The following is a 16,769-nucleotide window of genomic DNA, read 5'->3' as shown; positions in this document are numbered from 1 at the left end:
GAATGGCAACTGAACACCCAGCACAGGGTAGTGTTGGGCTTCTCATACTAGGATATGTGGCCAGCAGGGCTCACCACAAGACAAACAGGACTCTTCTTTGAGCGTCAATTTTATTCCCTAGGTCATATAAAACCTTTTTCTGCACTGCAATGAACATTTCATAGAGTAGAATGCAAACTTTTAATGATTTAACATTAAACGAACTAGACCTCAAAGGAAATGCAGGCTTCTCATAGGTTGCTGGGCCATAACCTCACACTCCAGCGTGTGTGCTCACACTTCCTACCACTGGGGGTGCTACGCTAGAAAGTTTAAGAAGCTCTGGTACTGGAAAGAGGCCAGGCTGTGAAGTCAGACAAAGTGAGACTGAAATCCTGGCTCCGCCAACTTGCTAGATATGTGACCATGGACAAGGGACACAGCCGTATCTGCTTGTCTATTAAAGGTCACAGACCTATTACAGAATGAGAAATCAAATTGGCCCACAAAAATACTAGATTGCATATCTATTGGTTTTGCCTACCCAGCATCTATTATTTTGGCAACAAAACTAAACTTTCTTTCAGAAACTGCCTCTTATCTTTAATCCAGGTGAGTCAAGTAGGACTGACCCCAGAGCCCACCTTAAAGGGGGGCACAGGGACCAGGTCTTTCTACCCAGAGTTCCTACTGAGGTTCGGCAACGGGACAGGGTCTAAGCCTAAGCGGATCTTGCCTTCCACTGCAGCTGCTAAACTTATAGAATATAAACCAGGAACTGCCTATGACCATCGCTGCCTCTGGATTTTGGGGGCTGCCTAGCAACAAAGCTGACACACAGCAAGTCAGGGCCAGGAGCAGAAAACAGCCTGGGACCTAATAATACCTAAGACCATTTGAGCTCCCAGATCCAGCCATGCCCAGACTCTACCAGATAAGAGAACCAATATATTCTCTTTTTTGCTTAATTTGAGCAAACCCGGTTCATCTGTCATTTGTAAGAGAAAGAGTAGTGATGATATAAACCATTCAACAACAATTTTTATGTAAAAAAGGTCAATTTGAACTATAATGAAGGCCAGGGCAGTGGCTCATGCTTATAATCACAGCACTTTGGGAGGCCGAGGCAGGAAGATCACTTGATGCCAGGAGTTTGAGGCTACAGTAAGCTATGATCATGCCACTGCATTCCAGCCTGGGCAACAGAGTAAGACCCCAACTCAAAAAAAAAAAAAAATTATAATGATATGCTAGCCTATTCTCAACATCGTTTGAGCCCAGAAGTTCAAGATCAGCCTAGGCAACAGAGCAAGACACCGTCTCTAAAAAAAACAAAAAAGGAAAAAAGAAAGAATCTATAATTAAGTGCTACTTTATACCTATTAAATGACTGAATTTTTTTCAGCCATAATATCTAATACTAGAGCATCTCTAGTGAAAAGATAAAGACTGGTCTCCTTCCATGACCTTGTCTCCATGGAAAGAAATCTTTTTTATTTTTTTTTTTTGAGACAGAGTCTTGCTCTGTCACCAGGCTGGAGTGCAGTGGCTTGATCTCAGCTCACTGCAACCTCCACCTCCCAGGTTCAAGCGATTCTCCTGCCTCAGCCTCCCGAGTAGCTGGGACTACAGGTGTGTGCCACTATGCTGGCTTATTTTTTTATTTTTAGTACAGACAGGGTTTCACCATGTTGGCCAGCCTGATCTCAAACTCCTGACCTCAGGTAATCCACCCACCTCGGCCTCCCAAACTGCTGGGATTACAGGCATAAGCCACCATGCCCAGCCAGTCCTACATAATATAAATAGCATATAAATCGCATGCTAATATGCAAAGTGAGTGCTGGATACCTGTGCCTCATCAAAGTCTTCTTCTTAACCTACATTATGAAGCACAGGTAGAATACTCACCCTGATACTCTTCCAATGCCTGTAATAATGCCACCTCCAGGCACCTCCTCATTGTCATACAACTGGTAACCTGCAAACTGGGATAATTCCAGAAATGGAGACCTAAAGGGAAGAAAGGATGCTGTTTGAATTAATGTCATTAAAAACTACACATTTAAACAGTTACACACGGAAAAGGAAAAGATTTTTCCTCAATGGGACAATGTTTCAAATACACATGTTGTACATAAAATCTATTTTTAAAAATCTAAAATGGTTGTGGTGGCTCAGGTCTGTAATCCCAGTTACTCAGAAGGCTGACAGAAGAGCATTGTTTGAGGCCAGGAGTTGGAGGCCAGCCAGGACAACATAGTGAGACCCCGTCTCTTTTTTTTTTGAGATGGAGTCTCACCCTGTCACCCAGGCTGGAGTGCAGTGGCGCGATCTCAGCTAACTGCAACCTCCACCTCCTGGGTTCAAGCGATTCTCCGGCCTCAGCCTCCCGAGTAGCTGGGATTACAGGCATGCGCCACCACGACCAGCTAATTTTTTGTATTTTTAGTAGAGACGGGGTTTCACCATGTTGGCCAGGCTGGTCTCAAACTCCTTACCTGAAAGTGATCTGCCCACCTCAGCCTCACAAAGTGCTGGGATTACAGGCGTGACCCACCGTGCCCAGCTGAGACCCCATCTCTTAAAAACTTTTGGAGGTAGGTGGGGTGGGTCACGCCTGTAATCCCAACAGTTTATGGGGCTCATGTGGGTGCACTGCTTGAGCCCAGGAGTTCGAGACCAGCCTGAGCAACATGGGGAAATCCCATCTTTAAAAAAAAATTTTTTTAACATAGCTGGGCAGGATGGCACACGCCTGTGGTCCCAACTACTTGGAAGGCTGAGGTGGAAGAATCACTTGAGCCCAGGAGGTCAAGGCTGCAGTGAGCTGTGACTGTGCTACTGCACTCCAGCCTGGGCAACGGAATGAGACCCTGTCTCAAAAAACAAATAAACGGCCAGGCACGGTGGCTCATGCCTGTAATCTCAGCACTTTGGGAGGCCGAGACAGGTGGATCACCTGAGGTCAGGAGTTTGAGACCAGCCTGGATAACATGGTGAAACCCCGTCTCTACTAAAAATAAAAATAAAAATAAAATAAAATAAATTAGCCAGGCATGTTGGCACCTGCCTATAATCCCAGCTACTCAGGAGGCTGAGGCAGGAGAATCACCAGAATCCAGAAGGCAGAGGTTTCAGTGAGCCAAGATGGCGCCACTGCACTCCAGCCTGGGCAACAGAGCAAGGCTCCATCTCAAAAAATTAATTAATTAATTAATTAATAAAAATAAAAATCCTTTCTAAGTGCCAGGCTCTCTTCTAAGAGCTTTAGAAACACTCACTTACAGCATGGCGTGGTGGCTCATGCCTGTAATCCCAGCACTTTGGGAGGCCGAGGTGGGCAGATCACGAGGTCAAGAGATTGAGACCATCCTGGTCAACGTGGTGAAACCCCGTCTCTACTAAAAATACAAAAATTAGCTGGGCATGGTGGTGCGCACCTGTAATCCAGCTACTTGGGAGGCTGAGGCAGAAGAATTGCTTGAACCCAGGAGGTGGAGGTTGCAGTGAACCAAGATCGCGACACTGCCCTCCAGCCTGGCGACAGAGTGAGACTCCGTCTCAAAAAAACAAAAAAAAAAAACAAAAAAAACACACTCACTCATGTCCTCCTTAGAACCACCTTCTGAGATGGATCCTATTGTGACCCTGGTTTACTGATGAGGAAACTGAAACACACAGAGATCAAGCCACTTGTCTAAGGTTACACAGTAAGTAAGTAGCAGAGCCGGGAGCTTCATAAGCAATCTTGCTCCAGGGGCCAGGCTCTTAACCACCAGTCTGCCTCTCACTTACTTACATGGTCAAGATACATTAGGAGGGAAAAAAGAGAGTTGGTTACAAAACAGCAAATTTAGCATGATTTCATTTTTGTTTTTTAAAAATGTAGGTGTCTGGTATATATATGCATACAAATGGCCTGGAAGGGTAATAGACTAGGTGTTAACAGTGCTGTCTCCAGGTTGGATGTGTGTGCACGTCAGGAGAAAAAACACTTTGGGAGTTTTCACTTACCCCTCTCTCCCCCTTGTACCCCATATCCAATCCTTCAGGAAATCCTGTTGGGTTGGCTCTGTCTTCACAATACAACCAGAACCCTGCACTCCTACCACCACCACTACCACCACCCTAGGCCGAGTCCCTATCACGTCTCCCTCAAATCCCTGCAATCGTCCTCTAACTGGTCACAGGGCTTCCACCCTTGCTGCTGCGTCTACTCACAACACAGCAGCCAGAATCACTCTTTTAAGCTATGTCAGATCATAATCATCTCCTGTTCAAAACCCCACAATAGCTCCCCATTTCTCCCATGGTGAAAACCAAAACCTTTACGATAACCCACAAGGCCATACAAGATCTGACCCATCTCCTACTCCTCTCCCCTCCCCCTCTCCACCACAACCACCCCAGCCTTCTGGCTGCCCCTTGAGCATACCAGCACTATCTGGCACACTCCCACCTCAGGGCCTTTGCACTGGCCGTTCCCTCTGCCTGAAACACTCTTTCCCCAGAGAGTTACAAGGCTCTCTCTCTCTCTCTCTCTCCTCCTTCAAATCTTCACTCAGACATCACCTTCTCAATGAGGCCTACCTTGGCACCACCCCTTAAAACTGCAACTTGCCCCATATCTTCCTCTCCTTTACTCTGGGCTACCTTTTCTTTTTCTCATGATATTTATCACTTACTAACACACTACAGAAGTTACAATCTTTACTGTTGTTTTCTGTCTCCCTTTGCTATGATGTAAACTCCAGTAGGGCAAAGATCTGCATCTGTTTTGGTCACTGATATATCACTAGTACCTGACACATAGTAGGCTCTCAATAAATACATCAACACGTAGTGCTTGACACATAGTAGGCTCTCAATAGACACATGTTCCTGAATCTTACGATAAGAACTAGAATTCAAAATAACTGATTTACAAGACTGTCTAATAAAGTACCATGGAACAGAGAACACTCTGAGTCAGTACTTGGCTGTGTACACACCCTGGGTCTATGAGATTGTCAATTCTTTCTCTGGGCAATAGTTTTCCTCTTGATATGTGAAGTGCTCGGGCTTTCTCACCACCACCTATGATAAAAACACGATTAGATTAGATTAGATTGACACGATAAAAAGGTCTCAACTTAATGCCAGAGAAACGTAATACTTAATCCAAAATATAGCACTTTTTAAAAGTTCAACATATCCTCTGAGAAAAGGCTAATCACTCACTCAACTCACAAGTTGCCAGTTTTCTGAAGTAATTATAAAAACTGGTATTAAAAAAAAATCAATCTATCCCTGATTGTAGAGTATATACTAGAGTCTATGTTCTGCATTCACTAGTAGTTATTCAAATTACAGAGTATTTTCTCCGCAGCTCACATATTGCAAATATTGCCTCATCTCCGCCACATTTATTACATACATGCTATGATAGATCTGGAAAATTCCTATCTTCATTTGTACCAGGTAAAAATATAATTTTAGAGATTACTTCCATGATAAGTGCAGTAAATTTACCTAAAGAAGACATTAGTGATCTGTAACTTTGTAGGCTTGCAACTGGGCGAATTGAACACTTTAGCAATTTAAAAGTCCCTTACTTGACTCAGAGATTGTCTTCAGTGCTTCTCAACATTGCTCACATCATGACAGACAAAAAAAATTATAACTGAAGAGCCCACAGGGGTATTCTTGGGAATATCTATAACCCACTCTCGGCAAACCAAGGTAATGGAGCAAGAACAAAAGTATCAAATTGTACCTTTAATAATGAAAAATTAGTTTATTTTTATTGGTGCCCAAGAATTTCATCTTAATATAGTCTTTGTCTAATGAAATGTTCAGCTATTTCAGAAAGTTATTTCTTTATTTAGGCAAGAAAATAATTTCAAACAATCTTCCATGTAGGATTTTTTTTTTTTTTTTGAGACAAAATTTACTCTGTCATCCAGGCTGGAGTGCTGTGGTGCCATCATGGCTCACCACAGCTTTGAACTCCTAAACTCAAGTGATCCTCTCACCTCAGGCTTCCCAGCAGCTAGCACTATAGGCACGTGGTCCCAGATAAATTTCTGTGATGAGGTCTCACTATGTTGCCCAGGCTGGTTTCAAACACCTGGCTTCATGCAATTCTCCTGCCTTGACCTCCCAAAGTGCTGGGATTACAGGCATGAGCCACTGCACGCAGCCTTTCTTTGTTTTGACACAGGGTCTAGCTTGGTCATCGAGGCTGGAGTGCAGTGGCGTGGTCACAGCTCACTGTAACCTCAAGATCAGACTCAAGCAGCCTTTCCGCCTCAGCCTCCCAAAGTGCTGGGATTACAAGTGTGGGCCACCACACCCGGCTATGACCTTATTTTTCAAACCTGGACTCTGCTATACCCGAAAGGAATTTTTTCTTCCCTGAAGAGATACATAGCATATTTTTAAGATTAAATCTGCCGGCCGGGCGCGGTGGCTCAAGCCTGTAATCCCAGCACTTTGGGAGGCCGAGACGGGCGGATCGCAAGGTCAGGAGATCGAGACCATCCTGGCTAACATGGTGAAACCCCGTCTCTACTAAAAAATACAAAAAAATAGCTGGGCGAGGTGGCGGGCGCCTGTAGTCCCAGCTACTCGGGAGGCTGAGGCAGGAGAATGGCGTAAACCCGGGAGGCGGAGCTTGCAGTGAGCTGAGATCCGGCCACTGCACTCCAGCCTGGGCGACAGAACGAGACTCCGTCTCAAAAAAAAAAAAAAAAAAAAAAGATTAAATCTGCCTTTAGGTTGCCAAGAAAATTGTATCACATGTCTAATCTTCTTTTAAAATGAAAATACTTCTGGGAGGGAAAGACAGACTTCTGTACAAGATAGTGTGAGTTAAGTCAAATTGCTTTTCTCTTTTCTCCAACTACTGGCTGAGTCCCCCCTGCTGAGGTGTGTTGAGGGGAGGGGGAGGGAGGGACGAAGAGGTTACAAAGGGCCAAGGAAGCTTTAGGGAATTATATGTTCATTATTTTGATTGCCCAGATGGTTTCATGGGTGTATACACATGTCAAAACTCATCAAATTGCACACTTTAAGTAACAGTTTACTGTATGTCAATTATATGTCAATAATCCTGTTTAACTGGTAGACAAAATTATTTGTACACAAAACTCCCACAACGTGCAATTTATTCATGTAACAAACCTGCAAACGTATCCCCAAACCTAAAATAAAAGTTGGAAAGAAAAACAAAATACATATTAAAGGAAAAATGACCTAAGGCACTGCAAGGAAATCCAGATCTGGGTGAAGGTCTTTGGAGAATCAGCGAAAGTGCCCACTAAGCTGCGAGACGGAGAAGGGGAGAAGAGGAGAGTAGGGGTGACAGAGAGGTGTGATAAGACACACTGAAAAAAAAAAAAAGGACTTAACACTGGGCACGGTGGGTCATACGTGTAATCCCAGCACTTTGGGAGGCTGAGGTGGGCAGATCACTTGAGGTCAGGAGTTTGAGACCAGCCTGGACAACATGGTGAAACCCCATCTCTACTAAAACTATGAAAAATTAGCCAGGTGTGGTGGTGCATGCCTGTAGTCCCAGCTACTTGGGAGGCTGAGGCAAGAGAATCAGTTGAACCCGGGAGGCCAAGGTTGTAGTGAGCCGAGATCGTGCCACTACACTTCAGCCTGAGCAACAGAGCAAGACTCCATCTCAGTAAAGAAAAAAAAAAACAGACTTAAGACAACATCATTCTTTAGCAATTCTGCCTAGAGTGGGGCCTTACAATTTGGAGCAGCTGGTGAATTCTGGTTTTATTAGGAAGAACCAGAAAGAGGGTTATTCTTGATGCAGGCTCACAGAGCACATAATTAAGCTACCTGACATTTAATTCTTGGCAAAACTGTGAAGGCCAAGTTTGTCCTTTCCCCCTTCTCCCTACCTCCTTCCCCAGGGAGTCCGGCTCAGTCCTCTACCCTCCTGTGGCCACCAGACTTCACCAAGGTTCCTCAGCACTCACTATCCCCAGCAGGCACCCAATGCCACAGGACTCCTCACCCTTCCATTGAGTCAAACCCACCATCTTTTTTTTTTTTTTTTTTTTTTTTTTTTTTTTTGAGACGGAGTTTTGCTCCGTCACCCAGGCTGGAGTGCAATGGCACCATCTTGGCTCACTGCAACCTCCGCCTCCCAGGTTCAAACAATTCTCCTGCCTCAGCCTCCTGAGTAGCTAGGATTACAAGCATGTGCCACCACACTGGCTAATTTTGTATTTTTAGTAGAGACAGGGTTTCACCATGTTGGTCAGGCTGGTCTCGAACTCCTGACCTCATGTGATCCGCCTGCCTCGGCCTCCCAAAGTGCTGGGATTACAGGAATGAGCCACCATGCCTGGCCCCAAAACCCACCACCTTAATGTCTAAGGGGGATAGTGGGTTCACCAAATCAAACTCTCAAAATGGACATAACGATTGAGTTATTGCCCCTAACAAAACACATTTTCTTTTCAGCAAGAGCCTGGATTCTTTTTCTGGAGACACCACCTTAATCTAAAATGGCTTCAAAAGTATGAATTCCGTAGCTGGGTACGGGGCACATGTATAGTCTCAGCTACTCGGGAGGCTGAGGCAAGAAGATCACTTGTGCTCCCGACTTCGAGTCCAGCCGGAGCAACAGACTGAGGAGACCCTGTCTCTAAATAAACAAGTAAATAAGCAATTCTAGACCATACTTTCCAAATCCAGTCTTTTTCACTATTTTCATACTCCTGAGATCTAGTATTTAAACTACTCCACTCTAAATGTACAATTTTACATTTAAAGTATTATATATTATTTTAAGTATTATATACTTGTTGATAAAAGTTATCTGAAACAGTCAATCAAATATGAAGAATTCTTTCCATCTGAGATTCAGCACTTAGGGAAGAAATATTAAACACCTACTAAGAAATCACTGGCCAGGTATGGTGGCTCACACCTGTAATCCCAGCACTTTGGGAGGCCAAGACGGGAGGATCGCTTGAGCCAGGGGTTTGAGGCCAGCCTGGCAACAGAGCAAGAACTCATCTCTTAAAAAAAATAATAATAATAAAAATTAAAAATAAATTATTTATTCATAAAATTTATGAATTTAAATCTTTAATTCCCCCCCAAAAGTGGTAGTATTCTATGAAGAGAAACTGGCCAAGTAATACAAAAAATAAAATTAAATGCCTGCATACCAACAAATGCATAGTCTTAAGAGTCAAAAGCTCAGCCAGGAGCAGTGGCTCACGTCTAATTGCAGCACTTTGGGAGGCCAAGGCAGATGGATTACTTGACATCAGGAGTTCCAAATCAGCCTGGCCAACATGGTGAAACCTTGTCTCTATTTTAAAAACACAAAAATTAGACGGGCATGGTGGCAGGCACCTGTAATCCCAACTACTTGGGAGGCCGAGGCAGAAGAATTGCTTGAACCCAGGATGCCGAGGTTGCAGTAAGCTAAGATGGCACCACTGCACTCCAGCCTGGGCAACGGAGCAAGACTCCATCTCAAAAAAAAAAAGTCAAAAGTTTAATTCCAGTAGTTTTTCCCAAAACCAATAACTATTTTAGGACATCTTAAGTAAAGGCATAAACTGAGGAATAAATGCTGTGTTTACCTAGTTTTATATGCTCCACTCGTTCATGGAGCTGATTTACTAGTGCTTTCATCTGCTCGTAGTTCTCCTAAAACAGAAATAGAGGAGATGGGGGAGAGAAATATTAGAAAGCAATTCCTTTTTACCAAAATAAAGGTAAAAAAAACAAAACAAAACACAGTGGTCTGTGCCAAGTCTGTGTGGCCGCCACACTGGGCCACCCCTATCCATGGCAGCCACACTGGACCACTGGATCCTATGGAAAAGATTCACCCCTGCCTGTCTTGTTCAAGGTCTTCTTCACCACCCCACTTGTCCATCTCTCCAAATCTTACCCCTCTGTAAGCCTAATTCATGTTTTATCTCATCTTCAACTCTACTTCTGGCCACTCCTACTCCGTTTAACATCTTTCTTCCTTAAACATCTTCTGAACTTAAATTGATCTCTATTTGTTTTCCTATTTTAAGGAATATAAGCTTTTTGAAGTTTAGAATACCATCTTATTTTTCCTGTCCCATCAGTCACTATCTGAGATTCCAACCAATGCTTGCTTACTGACAAAGTACAGTTGTAAAAACAAATCCCAGAGGGAAACAAAGGATCCTATTTTTATTTTTAATTTTGTATTTTTATTTTTGGGGGCAGAATCTCACTCTGTTGCCCAGGCTGGAGTGCAATGGTGCGATCTTGGCTCACTGCAACTACCACCTCCTGAGATCAAGCAATTCTCCTGCCTGAGCCTCCCAAGTAGCTGGGACTACAGGTGTGTGCCACCACGCCCAGCTAATTATTATATTTTTAATAGAGACCGGGTTTCACTATGTTGGCCAGGCTGATCTCGAACTCCTGACCTCAAGTGATTCGCCCACCTCGGCCTCCCAAAGTGCTGGGATTACAGGTGTGAGCCACCGCACCTGGCCAGGGATCCTATTTTGTGTTTTAAAAAGAATAGGCTGGGTGTGGTGGCTCACACCTGTAATCCCAGAGCTTTGGGAGGCAGAGGCAGGAGCATCACTTAAGCCCAGGAGTTCGAGACCAGCCTGAGTAACACAGGGAGACTTCCATCTCTACAAAAAGAATAAAAGTAAAAATAATAAAAATTTAAAAATTATCTAGGCATGGTGGTGTGTCCTAGCGACTTGGCCAACTGAGGTGGAAGAATCTCTTGAGCCCAGGGGTTTGAAACTACAGTGAACTAGGATCGTGCCATTGTACTCCAGCCTGGGTGACAGAGTAAGACTCTTTCAAATAAATAAATAAATTATTAAAAAAGAACAAACTCGGCCAGCCGTGGTGGCTCACACCTGTAATCTCAACACTTTAGAAGGCCGAGGCAGGCAGATCACCTAAGGTCAGGAGTTCGAGACCAGCCTGACCAACATGGAGAAAACCCATCTCTACTAAAAATACAAAATTAGCTGGGCGTGGTGGCGCATGCCTATAATCCCAGCTACTCGGGAGGCTGAGGCAAGAGAATCACTTGAACCCGGGAGGCGGAGGTTGCGGTGAGCCAAGATCATGCCATCGCACTCCAGCCTGGGCAACAAGAGCAAAACTCCATCTCAAAAAAAAAAAAAAAAAAAAAAACTCTATGCTGGTATGTATTCAGAAATTTTCTAGGTACTACATAAGGAAATATTGACAGTGAGAAGTAGAAAAGAGGTAGAGGGACTAACTTTTAACCTTTCTGTATTTTTAAATTTTCTTTGGTCAGCATATTACTTTCGAACAATACTTAACTAATTATCTTTGAAATTCAGACTTTGGCCCACTAATACATTTTGCCCCCCATGTATTAGCATCTCTTGTTATTTAGTTCCTTCTATTTGACAGAACACTAAGCAACTTCCTAATTGTTCAAACTTAGATGAATATTCAGTCTACAGTATATCTCCATTATTTCCTATTTTCTACAGCTCCAAGAGCTCTGGGGGTCATGATTTCTGCTACATTCTCTTGCTCTGCAAAATCCAGAAAATAAAAAACAAAGAAGTAGCACGGTATTAGGGAAAGAACCAGTTGGAGCTAACACATATATACAGAAATTGTCACCCTACAACAGCAGAAAAAAGTAACTTTTCTCAAGTGCACACGGAACATTCTCCAAGATGAACTACATGTCAGGCCACAAAATAAATTTTAATAAATTTTAAAAGATTGAAATCACACAAAGTATCCTTTTTTTTTTGTTGGTTTTTTGTTTGTTTGTTGTTTTGTTTTGTTTTGTTTTGAGACGGAGTCTGGCTCTGTCACCCAGGCTGGAGTACACTAGCACAGTCTTGGCTCACTGCAACCTCCGCCTCCCGGGTTCAAGCGACTCTCCTGACTCACCCTCCCAAGTAGCTGGGATTACAGGCGTGCGCCACCACACCCAGCTAATTTTTTTTTATTTTTTAGTGGAGACAGGGTTTCACCATGTTGGCCAGGCTGGTCTAGAACTCCTGACCTCAAGCGATCCACCAGCCTCGGCCTTCCAAAGCGTTAGGATTACAGGGATGAGCCATCGCGCCTGGCCCAAAGTATCCTTTCAATTGCAATGGAATGAAACTAGAAATCAATGGCAGAAGGATGACTGGAAAATTCACAAATATATGGAAATTAAACAACGTACTCTTACACAACCAGTGGGTCAAAGAAGAAAAGCAGTCACCCACTGAAGCTGACATTTGCCTGTACAGACTGGGCAACATCTGTGCCAGGCTCAGCCCATCAGACTTAAATCACAGAAGAGCCAGTACTGGCTACAGTTCACCTCCCAGGCAATCCTTTGTCAACCAACCTAGCCTCGTTAGCATGAGGCTCACTAACCAAGAGGCAGTGTAGTTTAGTGGCAAAACTAAGTTCAACTTTTAGTTTCCCTACTTACTGATACTGACATTTGGCAAATCTTGTGATCTCTCAGGGCCCCAGGTTGGGGGGTGTGTGGGTGTGTGTGTGTGTGTGTGTGTGTGTGTGTAATCACCTACAAAACAACAGTTTCTACAACCTAGTAATTTTCTTGTGAAGCTGAGCAACCACAGCGGTTAGTGCCTGACAGTCATAATGAATTGGAGCCGAGCCACTGACAAGTCCCCACCCCGTCTTTTCAACCATAGAACCCACTTAGGTAGAGCTGGGTGAGTAAGAAGCATTATAGAGCAACAGTTAAGACCCTGGACTTAAGAGTTATGAGCCAGACCACCTGGCTTCAAATTCAGGCTCTGTGTTATCTCAGACAAATTACTTGGACGCTAAATACCACAGTTTTCCCACCTATAAAACAGAAATAACAATTGTACCTACTACACAGGATCATTATGATAAATACATGAGTAAAACCATATAAAGCCTTTAGAAAAATGATGGGAACACTATAACATTTCTGCATTATTATTACTTATTATAGTTGCTGTTATTTGTAATCAGGAAACACAGCTAAACTGGATCATTCATCCCATTCTCCCCCACCCTCATGGACTTGCTTTGTCTAATATGAGCACACATGAATTTCATCACATGCCAGCAAGAACTTTAAATCCAATTTGTGTTCAGCCTCTTGCTCTTGTGCCTTCGGCCATGAGAAGGGCATGTTTAATTCAGGGCTGCTCTTCAGCCTCAGTCCAGGAATGGGAAGACACGTGGAGCAGACCTGAACCTACCCTGCAGTGGAACAGTCACAGCAGCAACTAACTAACCAAAGGCCACCAACACCAGTGAGAGATTAAGAAACAAAACAAAAACAAGTGAGAGACTAATATTTGCTGTTGTGAGCTACTGAGATTTTTTGATTGTTTGTTACAAAGCGCAACCTAGCAAAACGTGAGTCATACAAAACCCATCACCAAAGCCTTCTTTTTATTAATGGCAGTTCCACCTACCTAAATATTCCGCTCAGTTGGAAAACTCCAAAGTCATCCATTTTCCCCTTCCACTCAGTTATTAACTCTACAGTCTTTGCTCCTCGGGTATCTATGCCCCCCTCCTACATACAATTCTAACTTTGACTACTTCATCTCAAGACTCAACTCTCCACTGTCACCTAGGTCTAGTTTTTTCCCTACATCAATCCATCCTCCACATTGCCACCACACTGATGATTCTACCATATCCATAGGATCATGCCACTTATCTACTTAAATATTTTAATGGACAACCTGCAAAATGGAATCTAAATGTGGCTTTTGCATGCAAGATCCTCCTCTATCTGGCCCCATAATCAATCAATCCCATCACCAGACACTGTTCAATGAATTCCATGCCCTAGACATGGAATTCAAGTCCTCACACCAGATATACACTTTCATAACTCAGTACCTATGTTCTCGTAACTCTCTTGGTTTGTACAGTCTTGCCTTCCATCCTGCACCCTGAACTTGGCCAGCTCTTATCCAAGATTCATCTCACCTATTACTTCCTATCTGTAGCCTTCTGTAACCACCTTCTCAAGCTTTAGACAACCCTTCTCACACTGTACCACAGTTACCTGCTTTCTTGTCCATATTCCCTACAAAATTATTAGTTCCATTCCCACATATCTATACCAAATATCTAAAATAGTGCCTGGACCACAATAACCACTTAATGATTCTGAATTAAACATTCTGTCCTGACAAATAATTGTGTGTTGTTTGCACTATTTAGATGTTATCTGTATAGGCTTAGAAATCGTGGGAACACAATGAAATTTTCCAGCTCTGATATTTCACAAGTTTTGAGTTTTTTGGCCTTATATTGGATGCCTCCTAATTCCAAGAAAAGTCACTCAAATATACTGTGGGATATTTTCTATTAACATAACCAACTTTTTTTTTTTTTGAGACAGAGTTTCTCTCCTGTTGCCCAGGCTGGAGTGCAATGGCACAATCTCAGCTCACTGCAACCTCCGCCTCCCAAGTTCAGGCAATTCTCCTGCCTCAGCCTGCCTCAGCCTCCCAAGTAGCTGGGATTACAGGCACGCGCCACCACGCCCAGCTAGTTTTTGTATTTTTAGTAAAGACTGGGTTTCACCACATTGGCCAGGCTGGTCTCCAACTCCTGACCTCAGGTAATCCACCCGCCAGGGCCTCCCAAAGTGATTACAGGCGTGAACCACCAGGCCCGTCCATCATAACCAACTTTTAAACTCAAATTTAAAAGTTGTAATTTTTTAATTCAGGGCTGTGTGTAATTCAGGGCTGTATGTAAGCACAGCGCCACTCTTGGGCTGCTCTAGGCCAGTGGTTCCCAAAGCTGGCTGCCCAAAGTCCCCTAAGGACTTCACTAACAACGTAAACACCGCGACTCCACCTGAGACCCACAAGGTCCAGAGTGGGCGTGGGGCTCAGGCAGCTATTCAACGAGCTCCCCAGGTGACAATTCTAAACCAGGCTTTAAGAACCACTGATTTTTTTGGCCGGGCGCAGTGGCTCACGCCTGTAATCCCAGCACTTTGGGAGGCCGAGGCGGGCGGATCACAAGGTCAGGAGATCGAGACCATGGTGAAACCCCGTCTCTACTAAAAATACAAAAAATTAGCCGGGCGCAGTGGCGGGTGCCTGTAGTCCCAGCTACTCGGGAGGCTGAGGCAGGAGAATGGAGTGAACCCGGGAGGCGGAGCTTGCAGTGAGCCGAGATCGCGCCACTGCACTCCAGCCTGGGCGACAGAGCAAGACTCTGTCTCAAAAAAAAAAAAAAAATTAAAAAAAAAAAAAAAAAGAACCACTGATTTCAAAGACACAAAGTACAGGGCCAGCTCTAAAAGTGAACTAAACTTTCTTTTATCTGTTAGGCTTTTCTTCTTCAAACTTCACGCGCGTCACAGAATCGACTGTGGCTCCGGACAAGAGAGCAGCAGTTGTTGAAACCTGCCCCTCCTCCACTTGCTTCCTAGCCTGGCACCGGCGGCCAGGCCACCGGGGTGCTCAGCCTACCTGGTAGAGGGCAGAGCCCACGTCCGGCTGCGTGCCCAGCGAGGCCACCGAGTCCCCGTGATAGGCGCGCAGCCCGGCGGGAGAAGCGCGGGCACACGGCCGCAGGATTAACCTCAGGGCAGCCCACATGGCGGCGGGCACCGAGAGAGCGAGAAAGCGGCCCTTGCTGGCCGGGAGCCGGCACTTTCCACTGCTGCTTGCCTGGCTGGGACTGCGGCTGGGTTCGCGTACTGGCAGCCCCAGAGAAGGCCTCTCTGATTCTCAGGCCTGCCCCCACACGTGCCTAAGCGCGCCGCCCGCGATTGGTCAGGCCGTGCCACGCCCCCTGACCCAGCCAATAAGGGACAGAACTTCAGCCCCGCGAGGTCGCGTCTAGTCCCCAGCTCAGGAAAGCGGGTCTCCGGGGCGGAGCGACCCTCATGTAGCCAACTGGGTCCCCCGAAGCGGTGCAGGGCTGAAAGAACTGAGGTTGGGCTTGGATTGGGGTTGTGTTGAAACAGGGATATATAATATCACGATAGTGACTGTACCTGAGGCAGGAGAATAGGGTCCGGAGGCAGGGAACCTAAGGCTGTCTCACGCTGACTTCCTAGAGCTAAACTCAAAGGAAAACCCTAATTTGCCATGCCTAAGTAACGAAAGGACCAAAGGCTACTCCCTTTGCAAACCCCACACCTTTTCCGCAGGGCAGACAGGAAACTGGCTGTCCCAGACAAATCAGACTTACTACTGGTAGAGTCTTCCTTTGCAACTTTGTAACTTAACTCCAGCCTCTGAATGGTTGCTGTCCACAACCAATCAGACTGACTGGGGGTCCAGTCTTCGTTTGCATAGAAGTATAACTTTGTAACTTCACCCTAGCCTCTGATTGCTTGCTTTTTGCAACCAATCAGGTTTGAGGTGAGCATAAAATGGCCAATAGGAAACTTCTAGTAGGTATTTGGACCCAAGAAGATTCTGTATCCGGGCCCTTGAGCTCTGCTGCGTCCTCTCCCACACTGGAGTGTCCTTTCGTTTTCAGAAAATCCCTGCTTTCGTTCTTTCGTTGCCTCGTTCTTTCTTTGCTTTGCTGGGTGTTTTGTCCAATTCTTTGTTCAAAACGCCAAGAACCTGGACAACAACTTGGCAGTCACAACCCTTTACCAGTGACACACCAACAACATGGGTGACTCGCACCTAACACGTGCTTGTGTACAGCACAACAAGCCTCTTGTCCTTTCGCTGGAGACCTTAAAATTCTTCTGATTATTTTTGCTATGTAGTTATTTTTCTTTACTTTTTACTTTTATTTCATTTTTTTGAGACAGGACCTCA

The 16,769-nt window shown here is 44.7% G+C and overlaps 1 protein-coding gene across 1 annotated transcript in view; it reads right to left on the bottom strand.

Moving 5' to 3' along the window:
- Positions 1-15,718, bottom strand: part of MCCC2 (methylcrotonyl-CoA carboxylase subunit 2) — a 66,671-nt gene extending 50,953 nt beyond the window's left edge. The window contains exons 1-4 of the mRNA XM_015140262.3: positions 15,456-15,718; positions 9,588-9,654; positions 4,974-5,058; positions 1,891-1,992 (exon numbers count right to left, since the gene is read on the bottom strand). Coding sequence (XP_014995748.2) covers positions 1,891-1,992; positions 4,974-5,058; positions 9,588-9,654; positions 15,456-15,584 — 383 coding nt within the window. The 5' untranslated portion in view covers positions 15,585-15,718. The remainder of the gene's footprint in view (positions 1-1,890; positions 1,993-4,973; positions 5,059-9,587; positions 9,655-15,455) is intronic.
- Positions 15,719-16,769: the final 1,051 nt, after the last annotated feature.

This window comes from Macaca mulatta, chromosome 6 (genome assembly GCF_049350105.2).
Source record: "Macaca mulatta isolate MMU2019108-1 chromosome 6, T2T-MMU8v2.0, whole genome shotgun sequence".
NCBI classification, from domain to species: Eukaryota; Metazoa; Chordata; class Mammalia; order Primates; family Cercopithecidae; genus Macaca; species Macaca mulatta.
The sequence above is the reverse complement of the archived record's forward strand: the minus strand, read 5'-3'. Positions and strand labels throughout refer to the sequence as shown.